The sequence below is a fragment of the Gekko japonicus genome, unplaced genomic scaffold (genome assembly GCF_001447785.1).
Source record: "Gekko japonicus isolate JY-2015 unplaced genomic scaffold, Gekko_japonicus_V1.1 scaffold916, whole genome shotgun sequence".
NCBI classification, from domain to species: domain Eukaryota; kingdom Metazoa; phylum Chordata; class Lepidosauria; order Squamata; family Gekkonidae; genus Gekko; species Gekko japonicus.
This window is the reverse complement of record NW_015164697.1, coordinates 37,310-56,914: the sequence shown is the minus strand read 5'-3', so window position 1 is coordinate 56,914 and position 19,605 is coordinate 37,310. Positions and strand designations below refer to the sequence as shown.

Genomic DNA, 19,605 nt, shown 5'->3' with positions numbered 1-19,605 from the left:
GGATGGAGCCTGGGGAGGATAGGGACCTCAGTGGGGTCCAATGCCCTATAGAGTCCCCCCTCCAAAGCATCCATTTTTCCCCAGAGGAACTGATCTCTGTAGTCTGGAGATGAGCTGTAATTCCAGAAAATCCCCAGGCCCCACCTGGAGACCGGCATCTCTAGTGAGCCCTGGCGTGGAAAACTGATGCCATATTGGAACACTGGCACGCATTCAAGCCCGGGTCAGCCATACCAGTGTGGTGTGAAAGCCAGCATGGCGTAATGGTGGGATGGATCAGAGAGTCCCGAGTTCAAATGCCGGCTCAGCCATTCAGCTCACCTAGGGTTGGCCTCTGTCCCTTCTCACCTAATAACCTACCTCACAGACTTGTTGTAAGGGGTAAAAAGAGGGAGGAAGACTCACCGTTGCCCTCCGGAGCTCCTCAGAAGAATGACAGCACCGTTAAGAGAGGCTTCTGATGTGCAACCCCTCTGCCGCCAGCCATCTTTAGAGGACAAGGGGCCTGCAGTGGCACCTCTGGGTGAAAGCCAGGACTGGGTCTCGTTCTCTGTGGCCTTCTGCAAAGACCTCCCTGGAGCGGAGAGGATCCGGGCCCCGCAGAGGAGCCCAGCAACAGCCAAAGACCATCCTCTGTCTGGCTGTCGTTCGTTCTCTGCAGGTAAGAGAGGTCAAGGCAGCTGCTGAAAACCTACAGGTGAGGCCTGTGGTAGATTGCCCTCACGGCTTCACCTTCAATTGAAGGTGCGCACATCTGTTTGGTGTCGTGGTTAAGTGCGCAGACTCTAATCTGGGAGAACCGGGTTTGATTCCCCACTCCTCCACTTGCAGCCGCTGGATGACCTTGGGCAAGCCATAGTTCTGACAAGAGCTGTTCTTGAAAAAGAGCAGTTTCTGTCAGATCTCCCTCAGCCCCGCCTACCTCACAGGGTGTCTGTTGTGGGGAGGGGAAGGGGAAGGAGTTTGTAAACTGCTCTGAGACTCCAAGTGAAAGGCGGGGTATAACTCCAGTCTCCACCTCCTCCTCCTCCTCCTCTTCTTCTTCTTCTTCTTGAAACCCCACCCTGACCAGTCCTGGAAGCCCTTCCCTGGCAGATTGGCAGTTGCTTGAGTTGTAGGATAAGCACTCTGCACATGCTCCTTAGCTGCTTTGTCCCTTCTGTCACCACTGGAAACACTAGCAACTTGGAGAGTATTCCCCCTGCCTGGCAGCATGTATCATTACACAGCTTTGACAACATCTGGGTTTAAAAGCGCTGTGTAGATACCCAAATAAAAGCTGCATACAGAACTTGGAAGAGGGGGTTTCTAGGCCAGCCCCGGAACCTCTCATTTTAGGAATGAAGAAACGGGGTTTCGGATACCTCTGCAGCCCCTGAATGTTTTATGGCTGCCACTGAAGGGAACGGTTAAGGGAGCCAGGCACTTGCAATGCCACAGTGCCATCTGCTGGCCATGTGCAGCCTGACAGTTATTAAAGCAGTCTCACATCAATGCATAGGAGTGGATTTTTTAATCTTAGTTTGGGGATTAGCTACACACGTCTTCCCCCGCCCGCCCCCGCCCAGAAAGCAGATGTAGAGAAGGATCACAATGTGGAAGAGCCAGTCTGGCTAAGTTAGAACTAGTCTCGAAAGGGGCTGTGGCTCAGCGGCAGAGCCTCTGCTTGGCATGCAGAAAGTCCCAGGTTCAATCCCCGGCATCTCCAGGTAGAAGGTGAAAGACATAAGAACATAAGAGAAGCCAATGCTGGATCAGGCCAATGGCCCATCCAGTCCAACACAGTGGCCAAAAATACCAGGTGCCATCAGGAGGTCCAGCAGTGGGGCCAGGAGACTAGGAGCCCTCCCACTGTTGCCCCCCCAAGCACCAAGAATACAGAGCATCCCTTGCCCCAGACCGAGAGTTCCCATCTATGCCTTGTGGCTAATAGACCTCTGCCTGAGTCCCTGGAGAGCTGTAAAGAGGGGCCATGGCTCAGTGGCAGAGCATCTGCTTGGCACACAGAAGGTCCCAGGTCCAATCCCTGGCATCTCCAATTAAAAGAACCAGACAGCAGGTGATGTGAAAGACCTCTCTGCCTGAGACCCTGGAGAGCCGCTGCCAGTCTGAGCAGGCAATACTGACTTTGATGAACCAAGAGTCTGATTCAATATAAGGCAGTTTCATGTGTTTCTGTGACCGGAGAGACCTGAGTTCGAATCTCCTCTCAGCCATGAGTTTATTGGGTGACCTGACCTTGGACTAGTCAAATTGCCTGTCAACCTCACCTACCTCACAGGATTATTGTGAGGCTAGAACTATCTGTGCCACCCTGAGCTCCTGGAAGGAAAGCTGGGAAATGCAGAGGTATACTGCTTCTGAACCTGGAAGTTCCACTGAGGTTTCATATTTGTTGATCAGTCCATCTTTCCAGGGTTTTGTTTCGTCCTTTCCATAAAACCATTTAAGTCAGTGGCCATCTTTGTGGATGCAAACAGGATAAGGAAACACACATTGCATAAAGAGCTATTTACCTTTATCAGGAATAACCCCTCTCCTATCTATCTGAAGAAGCGTGCCATGCACCTGAAAGCTTATACCCAGAATAAAACTTTATTGGTCTTAAAGGTGTCGCTGGACTCAGACTTTGTTTCCGCTCCCCCAAGACAGTATTAAAATTCAGGGCTGTGATTAGTTCCCTGGTTCCTAGAAAAAAGGATTTAGTGTATCCAATCTGTATTTCATCTTCAAAAAGGTTTCCGGGAAAACTGCAACATTGAACAGCTTCAGTTTATAGGATGCTGGTGACACCTGGCGGCCAGTTAAGAGAAGCCATGTGCTTTCGCTTCCTAGCTGTGGTTTAAGAACATAAGAGGCCTGGTGGATCAGACCTGTGGTCCATCTGGTCCAGCATCCTCTGCCTACTGCAAGACTTCTTGCCGTGTAAGCCGCCCTGAGCCCTATGGGGGAGGGCAGGGTATAAACTTAATAAATAAATAAATAAATCCTGTCTCACACAGTGGCCAGCCAGTTCCTCTGGAGGGCCAGCAAGAGGGCATAGAAGCCGAGGCCTTCATAAGAACATCAGAAGAGCCTTGCTGGATCAGACCAGTGGTCCATCTAGGCCAGCACCCTGTCTCACACAGTGGTCAGCCAGTTCCTCTGGAGGGCCAGCAAGAGGGCATAGAAGCCGAGGCCTTCATAAGAACATCAGAAGAGCCTTGCTGGATCAGACCAGTGGTCCATCTAGGCCAGCACCCTGTCTCACACAGTGGTCAGCCAGTTCCTCTGGAGGGCCAGCAAGAGGGCATAGAAGCCGAGGCCTTCATAAGAACATCAGAAGAGCCTTGCTGGATCAGACCAGTGGTCCATCTAGGCCAGCACCCTGTCTCACACAGTGGTCAGCCAGTTCCTCTGGAGGGCCAGCAAGAGGGCATAGAAGCCGAGGCCTTCATAAGAACATCAGAAGAGCCTTGCTGGATCAGACCAGTGGTCCATCTAGGCCAGCACCCTGTCTCACACAGTGGCCAACCAGTTCCTCTGGACGGTCAACAATAGGGCAAATAGGCCAAGGCCTTCACAAGAACATCAGAAGAGCCTTGCTGGATCAGACCAGTGGTCCATCTAGTCCAGCATCCTGTCTCACACAGTGGCCAACCAGTTCCTCTGGAGGTCCAACCACAGGGCATAGAGGCCCCAATGGGTACCCAAAGTAGCATTACATTATTCTCTCTACCACTTTATGCGCAAAACAACTCTGTGAAGTAGTGTGTACCTGGCCCAGGGTCACCCGTTGGGGAGGCACGTGGGTGTAATTGAAGTAAAATAAAAATAAATAGAGCTTTCCCAGTGATGGACCCTAGACCCTGAGGTTCAGAAAGCTTCACATCTCCTTACATTCCAGAAAGAATTCTAAATGCCTTCCATTTTTCTGTTTTGGTTCTTCTGAATTTTTCCTGCTTTGTATCTAGAGCCCCTATCTATACATCAGTGGCTATTAGCCACAAGGTATAGCTAGGGGCTCTGGGGCAAGGGATGCTCTGTCTTCTTGGTGCTTGGGGGGGGTCAACAGTGGGAGGGCTTCTAGTGTCCTGGCCCCACTGGTGGACCTCCTGATGGCTCCTGGTATTTCTGGCCACTGTGTGACACAGAGTGTTGGACGGGATGGGCCTTTGGCCTGATCCAACATTGGCGTCTCTTATGTTCTCATGTTCTTATGTCGTCTAACATTTTTATTTTATATTAATTTATGTTGCATTGTGCTGAGCCGCTCTGAGCTTTTGGGAAAGGTGTTTTTTTTAAAAAAGAAAAAAATGTTAAATAAATACAGTCTGTAGCAATTGGATTCCAGCAACCCAGTGTTTATTTACATTTTTGTCTAAAGCGCCCTGGCCGAAGGGAAGCCCAATTCAATACGATGGCAACAGATTTCTTCCCAGCCTGGGATCCAGCACTAGGCAGGGCAGCTGTCTTGGCCAGGCATGGCCTTTGGAGGCCGGCAGATGTTAAGAAGATGATGAAGCAGCTGGAAACTTAGGGGAGGGCGTCACCAGATATAGTGGGACACAGAAGAGGAGCTCCAGGAGTGGAACGAATCTCAACATGTTTGATGTTTGAAAACCTCGACCTTTGTCCCTCCACAATCCAGCAACCCCTCTTGGGTGGCATCTCCTTCATTCGGGGTTAGGGTGTCTGGGGTGGAGCTGTGCCCTTTAGGTCTTCCCATGCCAAATTTAACCCAGGGGAAAATAGTGGACTTTAAAATTCAGCTTCGAGAAGCACTCAAAAATCGATTAATTTCCAAAACTGGCCTTTTGCATTTCCTTCTTCCCACTAAATTCAGTCTCACCTACAATTTAAAGTATTTTTTAAAAATCCCGAAGTGCTTTTTGCAAGCAAAACTGCTTCTCGGCCACCCCCCCATTTGATAAGTGATGCTGATTTTGACGCCCGTTTTGCAATTTGCATTCTCTTGTTTGTTTTGGATTTAAGTTTTGGCTTTATTTTTGTTGCTCACAAGGCCTACTTTCAAGCTAAGCCATATCTGAAAACATAGCAGGGCATGAAGGGAGCGCTATTCAGTGGGTAGACTGCCTCTGAGCATGAAGGTTCCATTTAGCTATCCTCATGGCTAATCTTGGTGACCCACTCTTCCAAACATGAGGGTGGTTTCCCTAGAGAGGTTTGAACACCCTTCTGGCCCACCTGTGTGAAATTTGCATTACTTTTGTGCAGGCCAACTGAGAGGGGGGAAGGGGGTGGCATTTATGGAGACCTAATGGCCCTGGGCATGTCATGAGACTCGTTTTTCATAAGTTGTTGGGAAAGGGGGACAGAGAACCTTCTCCTGGAGGCCATTCGTAGCTCAGCAGCGCCACCTTTGTGCGGAATTCTATAATACACACCGAGATGTCTGCCATTCACACACGGACAAAACAGATTTTTGTTCCTTTGTGCACCCGGCTTCCTCACCTCAACCGCCTTTCACCAGCCTTCCCCTCTAAACATCCCTATAGCACAAAAGGTCAATTCACATCCAACTGCAGCCCAGATTCTCAAGTGTTTCAAAACTGCAAGCGGAAAGATAGTCATAGCTGTGGGTGTTTTTGAATAGGCAAGATTGCAGCAGCGTTCAAGTTCAAGGGAAGGCTTTTTAAAAAAAACTTTGTGTCTGGAATTCCCAGAGGACTGGATCCCAGCAGGAACGCCACATCTGGCAGATTCCGTTTTAGCAGAACGCTTCATCCCGCCCTGAGCACAACCACGCACCCGTTCCCTCCTTCCTCAACGAGGGAGACTCCACTGCAGGAGTGCTCCCCCGGCTCCAGCATTCTGAGGGTCGACATTACAGCTCCACAGTGACGCTGCTGTGGGTGACTCGTGCGCCGTACCAGCCCTTCCAGAAGACGGTGTCCTGGCCGCCATGCTCGAAGTAGACAAAGCGAACCCCGGGGCCGTAGTCCGTGAAGGTGTGGGTGATCTTCGGGAAGAGAAGGAGAGAGAAATGGTCAACAGTTTGTATTGGTGACAAATCCATTTACCGACCGTGGCTGTTGAGAAACCTGGCCCCCCGTAGAGCTTTTTGTCAAAGCCCTCTAAACCAGGGGGCCTCACCACATCTTGTGGCGGAGAGTTCCACATGCAGCTGAAGCCTGGTGTGAGGAAGTACTTCCTTCAGCCTGCCTGAATCTGTGATGGAGCAATGCACGGAAGACCCCAGGGTTTTGTATCATAAGAGGGGAAGAAAGAAGTCCGTCTACTGTCTCCACACTCCACATCAGAAACCTCTACATAAGAACATAAGAACATAAGAGACGCCAATGTTGGATCAGGCCAAAGGCCCATCCAGTCCAACAGTCTGTGTCACACAGTGGCCAGAAATACCAGTGCCATCAGGAGGTCCACCAGTGGGGCCAGGACACTAGAAGCCCTCCCACTGTTGCCCCCCACCCCCAAGCACCAAGAAGACAGAGCATCACTTGCCCCAGAGCCCCTAGCTATACCTTGTGGCTAATTGCCACTGATGGACCTCTGCTCCAGATGCTTATCTAATTCCCTTTTGAAGCCGTCCATGCTTGTAGCCGCCACCACCTCCTGTGGCAGTGAATTCCATGTGTTAATCCCTCTTTGGGTGAAGAAGGACTTCCTTTTATCCGTTCTAACCCAACTGCTCAGCAATTTCATGGAGTGCCCATGAGTTCTTGTATTGTGAGAAAGGGAGAAAAGTACCTCTTTCTTTACCTGCTCTTTCCCATGCATAATCTTATAAACCTCGATCATGTCACCCCTCAGTCGTCCTTTGTCCAAGCTAAAGAGCCCTAAGCGCCTTAACCTTTCCTCATAGGGAAAGTGTTCCAACCCTTTTATCATTCGAGTTGCCCTTTTCTGCACTTTTTCCAAAGCTATAATATCCTTTTTAAGGTGTGGTGCCCAGAACTGCACACAGTATTCCAAATGAGGTCTCACCATTGATTTATATAGGGGCATTATTATATTGGCTGATCTGTTTTCAATACCCTTCCTAATAATCCCCAGCATAGCATTGGCCTTCTTTATTGCAGTCACACACTGTCTCGACATTTTCAGTGAGTTATCCACTACAACTCCAAGATCTCTCTCTTGCTCAGTCTCTGCCAGTTCAGACCCCATCAATGTGTATTTATATTTAGGATTTTTGGCTCCAATGTGCATCACCTTGCACTTGGCCACATTGAACCCCATTTGCCATGTTGACGCCCACTCGCCCATCCTTGACAGATCCCCTTGGAGTGCCTCACAATCGTCACTGGTTTTCACCACCCTGAACAACCTCTAGTACAGGGATCCCCAATAGGGGACCCCCTCTGGGCACCATGGTGCTTGCTGACAGTGGGGCACCTCGGGCCAGGCCCCCTGACTTCCTGGCAAGGCCCCCCCCGACTTCCCATCCAGCCCAGGGCCCCCAAGCAGCAGCAGGTGCAGGGAAGGAGCTGGGGAGTTTTTTAATTTGATTAGCCAGTGCCCCCCCCCCCCACTTAAAAAATTCCGGCAACAGGCCTGGGTGCTGGAGCCGGGCAAGAGCCTTCACAGCCGGAGCCCAACGATGGAGGAATGGAGAAACAAAATATGGGAATTCTTCATCATGGATAAAATAACCAAGAGACACCTCTCGAACATCCCCATGCACAACGCACTCCAAATTCACAGACACCTGGTTCCCATACAATTTATGGCAGGAAAACGATTTCCTCCCAAAAAAATCCGAACTTTGCATCGTGGCTTCGTTTATAACTAAGCAATACTCTTGAATCTTTGACAACGCAGCACTCTAGATGACCCTAGTTGTTCATGTTCATGCTCATGTTTATGTCCATACCGGTATATAGTACTCTCAGGCAACGCGTGATTCCTTCTTGTTGCATCATTATCCCTTCTGTTCTGAAGCTTATGTTTAGCCTATTTGTCTTCTTACTGTTAAAATTCTGCGTTGTATGTTATTTAGATGTTGAAATTCTTTTGTTTGCACTTAAGGTAAAGGTTCCCTTGCTCGAAAGCCAGTCGAATCCGACTCTAGGGTTGCGGTGCTCATCTCCGTTTCAAAGCCGAAGAGCCAGCGCTGTCCAAAGACGTTTCCGTGGTCATGTGGCCAGCATGACTAAACACCAAGGTGCATGGAATGCTGTTACCTTCCCACCGAAGTGGTGCCTATTTATCTACTTGCAATTTCTTGCTTTCGAACTGCTAGGTTGGCAGGAGCTGGAACTAGAGATGGGAGCTCACTACATCATGCGGCACCCGGGTCTCGGACTGCTGAACTACTGACCTTCCACAGCCTGCAGTTCAGCGTCTTAACCACTTGAGCCACCGCAGCTTACACTTAAATTTTAAAAAAAATTAAAACCTGGCTACGGGCCTGCCACCAAGTATTTTTGGAAACTGGGTGGGGCTTTTAAACCACAATGCTTTGGCAGCCACTGTATAAGGACCTTCACTGGGTGACTGATGGTAAGCTGCCTCCGCCGGCAGCCATTTTGTGGCAGCCATTTTGTTTCTGTGTCCACCGCACTGTGTCAGGGTTCCAAAGTTGCCTGCAGGCTTTCAAAAGTTGGGGGCAGTGTTCCCTCGAAGCTGAGTTGGCGTGAGCCAGCTCACAGTTTTTTAGCCTCCGTCTCACAGATTTTTGCCTTAGCTCAGGAAGGAGGGCTCCAGAGCAAACTAGTTTACACAGTAGCCCAATCGCTCCCTCCCAACTTTAAGGCCAGGAGCTCACAAAGTAGGGCTTTTGCTCACAAGACTCCACAGCTTAGAGGGAGCATTGCTTGGGGGAACCCGTAATCTAGTCCAACCCTCTGCTGAACACAAAAGGCAATTCTCCCTGTGGGGCTAGCTTTCTTTTTGCAGGACATTGGTTATGCAAAATGACATTCCAAGCCAGAACCGACCAGGTGATGTGGCGACCAGTGTTCCCTGTAAGCTGAGTGAGTGTGAGCTAGCTCACAGTTTTTTAGCCTCCGGCTCACACATTTTAGTCTTAGCTCAGAAAGGATGGCTCCAGAGCAAACTAACTTATAAAGTAGCCAAATGGCTCGCTCACAACGTCAACGCCACGAGCTCACAAAGCAGAATTTTTGCTCACAAGACTCCACAGCTTAGAGGGAGCATTGGTGGCGACCATCCGTTCTGCCACCGCAGAGTGTCTGGCTGCCTTGCACGTGTGAATCGGAGCCCAGCCGCACGTCCTCTGGGCCACAGGTCAGGCTGGGGGCACAGACAAAAGGGGTTTCCTATGAGATCCTGGGGAAAGACCCACCCATCTCAACGGTTCCCAACGGACCGGCTCAGTTTCCTGTCCTAGAATCACAGAGTTGGAAGCAAGGCTCCCTCTCAGCTGTGGAGCCCTGTGAGCAAACATTCTACTTTGTGAGCTACCGGCATTAAAGTCGTGAGCGAGCCATTTGGTTACTGCATAATTTAGTTTGCTCTGGAGCCCTCCTTCCTGAGCTAAGGCAAAAATGTGTGGGCCAGAGGTTAAAAAACCTGTGAGCTGGCTCACACTCACTCAGCTTGGAGGGAACACTGGTGGGAAGGGACTTCCAGGCTCATCTCGCACAATGAAGGGACTTCCAGCTCATCTCGCACAATGCAGGGACTTCACAAATGCCTGGAGGAACCCTCTCGCCCTCTGCTACTCTCTGCTCCACTGTTACAGGAATGGCTACAAGCAGGGCTATTTTGGGGCAGGAACGCACAGGAACGGAGTTCCGGCTGGCTCCTGAGTTGGCCACGCCCAGCAGAAACTCATTAGCATAACAGGCCACACCCAACAGCAGAAACTCATTCGGATTGGCTACATTAGGGGTGTGTGGCCTAACATGCAAAGGAGTTCCTGCTACAAGAAAAGCCCTGGGTTTTGACAACAAACAGGGTAAGCAGAATAAGAAGCAAAAGGTGGGTGTGGCTGGATGACCACACTTCTGGTAACATGGGGGTGCGGCCTAATATGCTAATGAGTGGTGCAGTCAGGGTGTGGCCTAATATGCTAATGAGTTTTTACTGCTGGGTTTGGCCTATTGTGCTAATGAGTTCCTGCTGGACTTTTTCTACCAAAAAAGCCCTGGCTACAACCTGAGCTCACGCCCGCTGTTTTTTGTTGTCTTCCCTCGAGACACCCCCCCTCCCCCGTGCCCCCACCTCGTTCCATTCGCCTTCATTGTCTTGCGGGAGCGCGATGGTCTCACTCCGGTATTCAGCCACCACCTCGTCCGTCTCGGACAGCAGCTTCACGTTCAGCTCGTACAAGCAGCCGGCGTCGCACCGGGCCGCGTACCTGCAGGGGGAGGAGGCAGAGCCACATCGACACGGACAGAATAAGTGGGTGGGAAGCGGCCGGGGGGTCTCTCTCTCTCTCTCTCTACTTACCAGTCCCTCACCACGATTTTGGGCTGGATCGTGTCCATCAGCTCCTCCCAGTACCCTTCGGCCCGGAGATCAATGACTTGGGATTTGCGGCACCACCTGAAACACAACAGAGTGAGAAAAGGGAATCGCTCTCTGCATTCCTGGGGGCCCTAGCCACTCAAGCAGTCTTTGTGGCCCTGGGCTCGCTCACGTGCCAGTCACAGGCGGCTGGACTGCAGTTTTATCACAGGGTTTTGCTGCCCAGTCTGAGCCTTGCAAAAATGCGAAATGCTGAACCAAAGAAACCTGAATGCAAATGTATTCACTTTGTATGCCCTGTCGAATCTTGGAAGCTACGCAGTGTTGGCTCTAGTCCAGTGATGGCGAACCTTTTAGAGACCGAGTGCCCGAACTGCGACCCAACACCCACTTATTGATCGCAAAGTGCGCAACACGGCGATTTAACCTGAATGCTGAGGTTTTACTTTAGAAAAAAACAACTCCTACATTAACTTAAGAGGATCCAAACAAAGTAAGGAAAGCAAATCCCAAATGCTTTCGTTTACTTAAAATTATCTGGCAGAGAATTCAACACTTTAATGATGGTCTGGGCCTGGCTGGGGCGATGGCACGCGTGCCCACAGAGAGGGCTCTGAGTGCCACCTCTGGCACCTGTGCCATAGGTTCGCCACCACTGCTCCAGTCGGTACTTGGATGGGAGACCACCAAGGAAGTCCAGGGTCGCTATGCAGAGACAGGCCGTGGCCAACCACCTCCAAACACCTCTTGCCTCGAAAACTCCACAACGTTGCCATAAGTCAGCATTGACTTGAACTGCATAATTTTATTCTGCAGGTTTTAAACAATTTGGCATAGCTTCTTCTGCTTAAATATGCAACAGAGAAGCCCAAGACTGATGCTATGCAAGAAGAAGAAGAAGAAGAAGAAGAAGAAGAAGAAGAAGAAGAAGAAGAAGAAGAAGAAGAAGAAGAAGAAGAAGAAGAGGAAGAGGAGGAGGAGGAGGAGGAGGAGGAGGAGATTGGATTTATACCCCGCCCTTCACTACCCAAAGGAGTCTCAGAGCGGCTGACAAACTCCTCTCCCTTCCCCTCCCCACAACAGACACCCTGTGAGGTGGGTGGGGCTGAGAGAACTCTGACACAAACTGCTCTTTTTCAAGGACAGCTGTGCCAGAGCTTGTGACTGACCCAAGGTCACATCAGCAGGTGCAAGTGGAGGAGTGGGGAATCAAACCCGGTTCTCCCAGATTAGAGTCCGCACACTTAACCACTACACCAAACACAACAGTGGAAGCCTAAATCATTTCCCTGGAGACTGAAACTTCATCTGATATTGCAGACAGATTTCTCAGGCATAGTTTTGCAGCCACGCAGATGAGGAACTTGTTAGCAAAAAAAATTAAGCCATGTCCCCAACCCTTGGGAATTCAGCCTCCTCTCAGGCTTCTGAGGTATCAGCAGGTTTGGCCGTCATTTGCATGACTTTGCAAGAACTTAGAGGCTTGCTGTCTTAAAAAAAATAAAACAAATAGAAGCTGGCTGTAAATTCTGCGCCCTGTGCTATACTCTCCGGGTTTGCTGTGCTTCTGTGAAATGACAGCACTAAGGACTTTTTAGGGAGGCGGCCTGGGGGTGGGGCGCCTGCTAATCTAGTCAAAGGTTCCAGGGCAAGGGCTGCAGCAGCCGCAGCCTCCGGGTCCAGCTCCCCCCCCCCCAAGGAGCCCCAGTGCCTCTTCCACTCTTGCACAGCACCGGGGGCAACCTCTGGAATCACTGCCCTTGTCCTCCCTGCCAACAGGCTGACAGGCAGTCAGGGGGAGTTGGGGTAGGGGAACCAAGGCTCGGGAAGGCCCCCCCCTAAAAACTGCTAGGGGGCCAGGCCCCACGGGCCCCACATTAACTCCGGGCCTGACTTGCCCATAAACTTGCTCAAATCTCCACTTAGATACAGAGAGAGAGAGAAAGAGAGAAACAGGGCTTACTCAAAAGACGTGACGAAGTACTTGTGGACCTCGTCGCTGGGGAAATCTTTCCCGAAGTCTCCGGGCAGTTCCTCGATTTTCCAGCCGTCGCCCCCGCTTTCCACTTCTACCCAGTGCTCCAGGTCCTCTGAAAAACGGCACAATGAAAGAGGCCCTTCCGTTTCCCTCCACCCTGCCAGTCGCAGAATGGGCAACGAGATCTGTTGGCTCATGACTGGGACATTGGTCTACCTGGAAGCTACCCGGGGCCTCATCTCCACGGCAGGGTGCAAAATAGTTCTGGGTTTCACAGGAAGGTGCTCCAAGATCCCCGCTGAGTTTGCTCAGTTGTTTAATTCATTCGTACCCCAACTTTCTCCCCAACAGGGACACAAAGTGGATTATATCAGTCTCCTCCTTTTTATCCTCACAACCACCCCGTGAGGTAGGTTAGGCTGAGAGACTGTGACTGGCCCAGGGTCACCCAGTGAGCTTCCATGGCACGAGTGGGGCATTCGAACCTGGTTCTCCTAGATCAGGGGAGTCAAACATGCGGACCAGGGGCCGGATGAGGCCCCTGGAGGGCTTCCCTCAAGCCTGCAGTGGAGCTGGCCATCTCCTGCTTCCAGTTCTGCTGCTGCTGCTGCATCATCGCTTGCTTCGCCAGACTCTCTTAATCGCTCAGACATTTCATGTTTTAACCTGGGTCCTAGTCTCAGAACTCCGAGCATGAGATTTCTGTGGTGAATGTCAATAAATCGAAAGCAGGTTTGCATCTTACAGAGCTCATGTTTTAAGCATGTTTTTATTTTAAGTAAAAAAGAGAGCCTTCTGTGTTTGTGTCCTTTCTAAAGTTTATATCTCTGCTACCTGGCATTACCTTTTATGACATGCATGGGCCTGGCCCAACAAGGTCTCACTTATGTCAGATCCGGCCCTCCATAACAAATGAGCTCGACACCCCTGTCCTAGATGTTAGTCTTTTACTGGCTGTCATCTGGTTGGGCTGCATAATGTGCATTGGAAAGAGGTGCTAAAATGATGAGCTGGTAAAAGGGGCTGCACTGCTTCAGGCACTGTCCTTTTCTAATGCACCATGGGTTTTTTTAATCTCCATGCAAGGAGAAAGCTAGCATATCAGGGGAAAGGCCTTCCCTCAGCTTGTCATCCTATTTGAACGGGTGTTCCCTTTGCAGGGAGTTCTTCACACAGGGGACCGTTCCAAAACAGGATCCCGAACTGATGCCGTCTGTTCCGTCACCTCATCCCTCTCTATGTGTCAGCCAGGCAGCCACTGAGAGTATTCAAGGCAATTTGCAAAGATGGTTTGCATTCTCTGCACCAGCTCGGAGACTGAGACGGGAGCCAAGAAGTCCCCCAGTTCAACTCTCAGTGGCCTTTCAAAGCCCCTCACTCTCTTTGCCTCAGTTTCTCCCCCCACAATAGGGGGAGGGGCCTACCTTACAGGGTGGGTTGTCACCAGACTTGCGGAGACAATGAAGGACTTTTAAGCAGTCTAAAGTATTACGTCCCTGCTTCTGTCTAGTGGGTTGCCAAGCTTGGCGGGGGTTCCCATGCTATAACTATCGGCGAGGCAGGCAGGAACCCACCAGGGGCAGCTCCTCCTAAGCAGGATCATGTGGCAATGCAGGAAACTCCCCCTCCTGGATTTCTGCCTGTCATCTAGCTGGGGCCAGGGGCGGATTAACCATGAAGCAGACTAAGCACGTGCTTAGGGCACCAGGGCCAAAGGGGGCACCACAAAGTTGAGGAAAGGGTGAAAAGCTTAGTTTGTACAGTATATTGCAGGTATGTCCAACAGGTAGATTGCGATCTACCGGTAGATCGCGGAGGGGTCAGAGGTAGATCACCAGCCCCACTTGGTCTCCTGGTTTGCAGGACAGGTGTTTGGGTTTTTTTGATGATTGTTTGGTGGTTCTTTCTGGATCTTCGTCTCTCTGTTTTGTTTTTGCTTATTTCGCTTACCAGTAAATGACAGAAGGTGCATTATAAATTGGGGGGGGGGAGCGGTGGAACCCAACTTTAGTGGGTTAAAATCTAATTTGAAACTAATTTGAAACTTTATTTTCATGGTGGTAGATCACCGGCAGTTTTGGCCGGAAAAAAAATAGATCACTACCTGTTCGAAGTTGGACATGCCTGGTATACTGTGTTATCCTATGAATAAATTTTTGTACTGCTACAACCTGCATCGTATAACTGGTCAGACAGGTCAACTGCTAAAACGGACTGGGGGTCAGTGTGGAAAGGGGGGGCACCAAGACTGGTCATTGCTCGGGGCACCAGTGAGCCTTCATCCGCCCCTGTGCAGGGCACATGGCTGAGGGCAATGTTCCCTCTAAGCTGTGGAATCTTGTGAGCAAAAATTCTACTTTGTGAGCTACTGGCATTCAGTGTTCCCTCTAAGCTGAGTTAGTGTGAGCCAGCTCACAGTTTTTTAGCCTCTGACCGACACATTTTTGTCTTAGCTCAGGAAGGATGGCTCCGGAGCAAACTAATTTATGCAGTCGCCAAATCGCTCAATCACAACTTTAATGCCAGTAGCTCACAAACTGGAATTTTTGCTCACAAGACTCCACAGCTTAGAGGGAGCATTGCTGGCATTAAACCTGTGAGCGAGGCATTCGGCTCCTGCATAAATTAGCTTGCTCTGGAGCTATCCTTCCTGAGCTAAGACAAAAATGTGTCGGTCAGAGGCTAAAAAACTGTGAGCTGGCTCACACTAACTCAGCTTAGAGGGAACATTGGCTGAGGGTCTCCCGGTGGGCCCCTCTTCTTCCCCGATCCTCCTTGCCCCCTCACCTTCACCGGTGGCGTTCTTGATCAGGTTCCTCTTCCTCTTATTCAGGAAGTAGAGCATCTGCCAGCTGGCGCCTCCTTCCTCCTCCGCATCTTCTCCGGCCAGCCCTTCCCACTGGCACTTCAGGAGCCAGAGGGCCGCGCTGTCGACCAGGGCCTTCCACTGGGAGCAGACCAGCCGGCACACCAGGATCAGCTCCACCGCCGGTACTGAGGCCAGGATCTGGATGAGCAGCGGCTCAGGGAGGGACTCCATCCTCTGGGAAGAAGAAAGGACTTGCCAGGAAAAAATCACCAGCAGCTCGGGAAGAGAGGGGGCAGCTGAGCTATACGGTTTCCGGAATGCAAGGTCGACTTTGGGGCTGTGCTGCAAAGTCGAGATCAGCAACCAGGAGTCCCCTGAGCCAAATCCAGGCGAGGCCCACGGACCCGGCTGCCAACCCAGCAGAGAAAGGAGGGCGTGGCCGCTGCAATAAATGGGCGTGCCCTTTGGAGTGCCCTTTGTCTCTAGGGTTGCCAGGTCTGGACTGGAAAATACCTGGAGACTTTGGGGGTGGAGTCAGGAGAGGGCGGGGTTTGGGGAGGGGAGGGGCCACGGCAGGGTACGACGCCACAGAGCCCACCCTTCAAAGCAGCCGTTTCCTCCAGGGGAGCTGATCTCTGCCAGCTGGAGGTCAGCTGTAAAAGCGGGGGATCCCCAGGCCCCACCTGGAGGCTGGAAATCCAAACACAACATCCGCGACAAAAATAACGAAGAGTCAATAAAGACTTGTTTGCAAAATCATTTACTGTAGTAAGTCTGTAGAAAATTCTCTTCTATTATCGCTCGCACGCTAACAAACGCTGCGCAATGTAAACGATTCGTTTCACAATATTTGCTTTATCCGAGCGTGTAGCGATCACGGTTCTTATCAAATGTCTACTTATCGGCTCTTGAAGGGAACGTCCCGTGTTGACTCTCTAATAATAGAACCCAAGGTCTTCACAAAATGGCCCTCAGCCCAAACCTATCGCTGGCAGGACTTTCCACTCTGAAATCTACATTGCAGAAAATATTTGCTAAGGTGGGGATCTGAACTCGAGGAGGAGGGAGGGCTGGTTTCCCAGCCCGCTGGAGGAGAGGAGCAGGCTCTGGGTCCCCAGCAGTGGTCTCAGCAGGGCCCACGAAGGTTTCTTTGCAGGCCCCACCTTTCCCCAGACACAGAAGCCCCTCCCATCTCCTATGGGGTGCACGGGCCTGGAGGCGGAGGGCTGGAAGAGCCCCCACCTGAGAGAGCGGCTGCCAGTCAGGGACTACGATGCAGGGCCAGCAAGGGTTGCCAGCTCGGGACTGGAGAAATCCCTGGAGATTTGGGAGACAGGCCCTGGGGAGAGGAGGAACCTCGGCCAGGCATAATGCCACACACTCCACCTTCCAAAGCAGCCGTTTCCTCTTGGGGAACTGATCTCTGTCGTCTGGAGATGAGTTGTCATTAATGTTCCCTCTAAGCTGTGGAGTCTTGTGAGCACAAATTCTACTTTGTGAGCTCCTGGCATTAAAGTTGCGAGTGAGCCACTTGGTCGCTGCACAAATTAGTTTGCTCTGAGGCCATCCTTCCTGAGCAAAGGCAAAAATCTGTGAGCCGGAGGCTAAAAAACTGTGAGCTAGCTCACACCGACTCAGCTTAGAGGGAACACTGGTTGTCGTTCCGGGAGATCTCCAGGCACCACCTGGAGATTGGCAAGCCTGGGACCAGCCATGACTTGGGAGAAGGCTCTCCGTGTGCCGGTCCAGCAGAACCCCCTCACCCCTGTCCAGGGGCTGCTCCGTCACTCTGCCTTATGATCAGTGATTACAGAGGTGAGCTTGCAATTTTTTTAAGAAAAAGACCGCAAAACTGGGGAGGGAGGTTTAAATAGCTGGCCTGTGTCTTTCCCCCCAAGCCTCCTTACCCGGCAGATGTCTCAGGTCAGCTGCAACACCGGGTCCAGCTGCGGCGAGAAGGAGGCCAGCTGCATCTGTGGTGGTCCCTCTAGTGACTCCGAAGTCCCAGCCTTGGGGGGGGGGGGCAGGAGGATGCTGAGCGCTTCCTGTCTCTCCTGGCTCCGCCTCTGGAGCTGGACCGGTCTGGTCTTGTCTGTCGCAGGCAAGTAACTGAAGATGTTGTTGGCGCTGGAGAGAAAGGAGAAAGTCGATCTGCAGGCAGAAGGGGGGGGGGAGAGAGTGCCCGCCCTGCCCAGAGGGCCTTAAGTGCTGACACAGCAAAAAAAACAACCTGGAATTTAATTTCCACCAAGCCCTCCAGACGTGTTTTTCTCTCGCAGAGTTCTGTCAGAACTCCACAGCTCACTCACCGGTTTGTGACCTTTAAATCCCGATAAAAAGGTTTTACTTACAACTGGGATTTTCCCCAAAAAACCATCTTTGTTAAAAGTTGTGAGGGTGCCCCCAAAGGCCATCCAGACCAACCCCATGTTTGCACTGTAGAACTCTCCAACTGTCAGTCTTCCTAAGCTCAAACTGTATTTGTTTGGCTCAAGCAACGCGTGGGTGGGTTGCACGTTTGTGCCAATAAGGATTATCTCTATGTTTGTTTGTTTACTTTTTGGTCTTCCTACAGTTTCACGTGGCAGGCAGAAATGTCCAGGCATGGAAGCGCTGTTTGGGGAAGCCTCGCCTGTTGCATGTCTTCCCGTTTTGATAAAGTAAAGGAAACACTGAGGCCTAGCCTGGAAAACTTAGGCCCCGGTCACACGGGCAGGAAACTGCGAGGGAGAAGCGTGGCTGTTTGCCCTGGGGCAAACAACTACGCAGTTACTCGATCAGACCTCCCGTGGAGGTCCTGTGGAGGTACCGTGGAGGTTCCATGGCAAGGGAGAGGTGCTGATCACAGGACAAGCCGGCGCGCAACAAAGAAGCGCGCGCCGCGGCAAACTGTTTTGGTTTTGTGTGTACACGACTAATGCGCATGCTCCGTTGGGTGCGTGTGCGCATCCACAGAGACGTGGACAAAAAAAAATGCCTTATTTGCAAGGGGACATGGGCGGGCGCCGGATGCCACCGGAAACGCGATCAGACGCCCGCCCTTGCCCCGCAGTTTCCGGCAACTAGTACCTCCGAGGTACTAGTTTTTTGCCACGCAGTTTCGGCTGGAAGCCTCGGTTGTGCCACTGGAGTGCTACGCTTCCCAGATGTGCTGGTGAGATCGCGCCCGGAAACTCTGCCTGTTTTCCGTCTCACTTGTGTGGCTTCTGTTCCGTGTGACCGCAGCCTTAAATGGGTTCTGGATCAGCGGCAAAGAAAAGTAATGGTGGCCACGGTTGATAAAATCCATGAGTCATGAGACTGTCTCGTGTGCACTCTTTGACCCCAAAGCCCCCCATATGAATCTCCAGGTATGCATCGAGGAAACAAGTCGTGGTTCCTTTGTGGTGAAAGAAAAACTGTCTGCACGTGCTCTGGAATCCCACCTGTCTTCTCTTCACGAGCCAAAATGACCCAAAGGCAAGGAAGCCGGAGAATAAGAAACCACCCGTGGGACTGAGAACTGGGAAACTAAGCGGCGTGCAACACTGGAAAGGCACTCTGCCCATGTTCAGGAGACCTACACTAGAACATCTGCCTCAGGGCAAAAAATATATATCTCTGCATCTGCTGCCCACATATACTTGGGAGGTCACTGTGAAAGGTGAAAGGAAAAACCCTCTACAGAGAGCGGGGGTCTGGAAGAGACCGGTGACTTATACCCCACACACACAAAGGATCATTCTGCAGACATGAAAACATCAATAATGGACCACTGGCAGGAGGTAATCCAGGTGGACGGTCACAGCTTGGGCCCAATTCAACAACTTGGGACTTGTGGTTCTTTAGCAGGGTGGTCATCATAACCCCTTCCAAATCCTCAAAGCCCTTTGCATACGTGATTGTTATCACGACAACATCCTTGTAAGGCAGGTAACTATTGAAAGAGTCTATTTACTCATTCATTTACTCACGGGTCATTTCAGAAGCCAGCCTGTTTAAGGAGAGAAATGCTGCAGATCAGAATTTCAAAATATGTGAAGTCACGAATCAGTAAAACAATCTGTTGACCCCAAAATATCTCTTTTTCATGCCCCCCTCTGAAGCAGAGGAAAACAAAACATATCCAATTCTTAGTTCATGAGTGGAAATTTGATATTGGTTATTCATCTGGCCAGCTGGTAGCATTCGAACCTGGGACTGCTTGATTCCTAGCTCAGTCTCTTACCAAGCAGCACCAGAGCCTTCACCTCCTCCCAATGTGGCTGCCTATTCTAGCCCCAAATGCTCCTCTCTTTTGTCTTCAGGGCTCCTACACTTTTCAGAACTACCTTCCCAGTGTCCGTCGTGCTATTTTTCATCACTGGGGGGGGGGGGGCGAAGGCGCTGAGACACAGCCATTCTGTTACGGCAGCCTCACCTGTGATCTGAATGGACACTG

At 51.1% G+C, this 19,605-nt stretch overlaps 1 protein-coding gene across 1 annotated transcript; it reads right to left on the bottom strand.

The window, feature by feature from the left end:
• Nucleotides 1–4,343: 4,343 nt before the first annotated feature.
• Nucleotides 4,344–17,272, bottom strand: FBXO2 (F-box protein 2). Its single transcript, XM_015409477.1, has 6 exons — nucleotides 17,093–17,272; nucleotides 15,164–15,419; nucleotides 12,362–12,488; nucleotides 10,381–10,476; nucleotides 10,153–10,288; nucleotides 4,344–5,962 (listed from the first exon to the last, which is right to left on the bottom strand). Exons 2-6 carry the CDS (start codon nucleotides 15,414–15,416, stop codon nucleotides 5,828–5,830), a joined length of 747 nt encoding a protein of 248 aa, XP_015264963.1. The 5' UTR covers nucleotides 15,417–15,419; nucleotides 17,093–17,272; the 3' UTR covers nucleotides 4,344–5,827.
• Nucleotides 17,273–19,605: the final 2,333 nt, after the last annotated feature.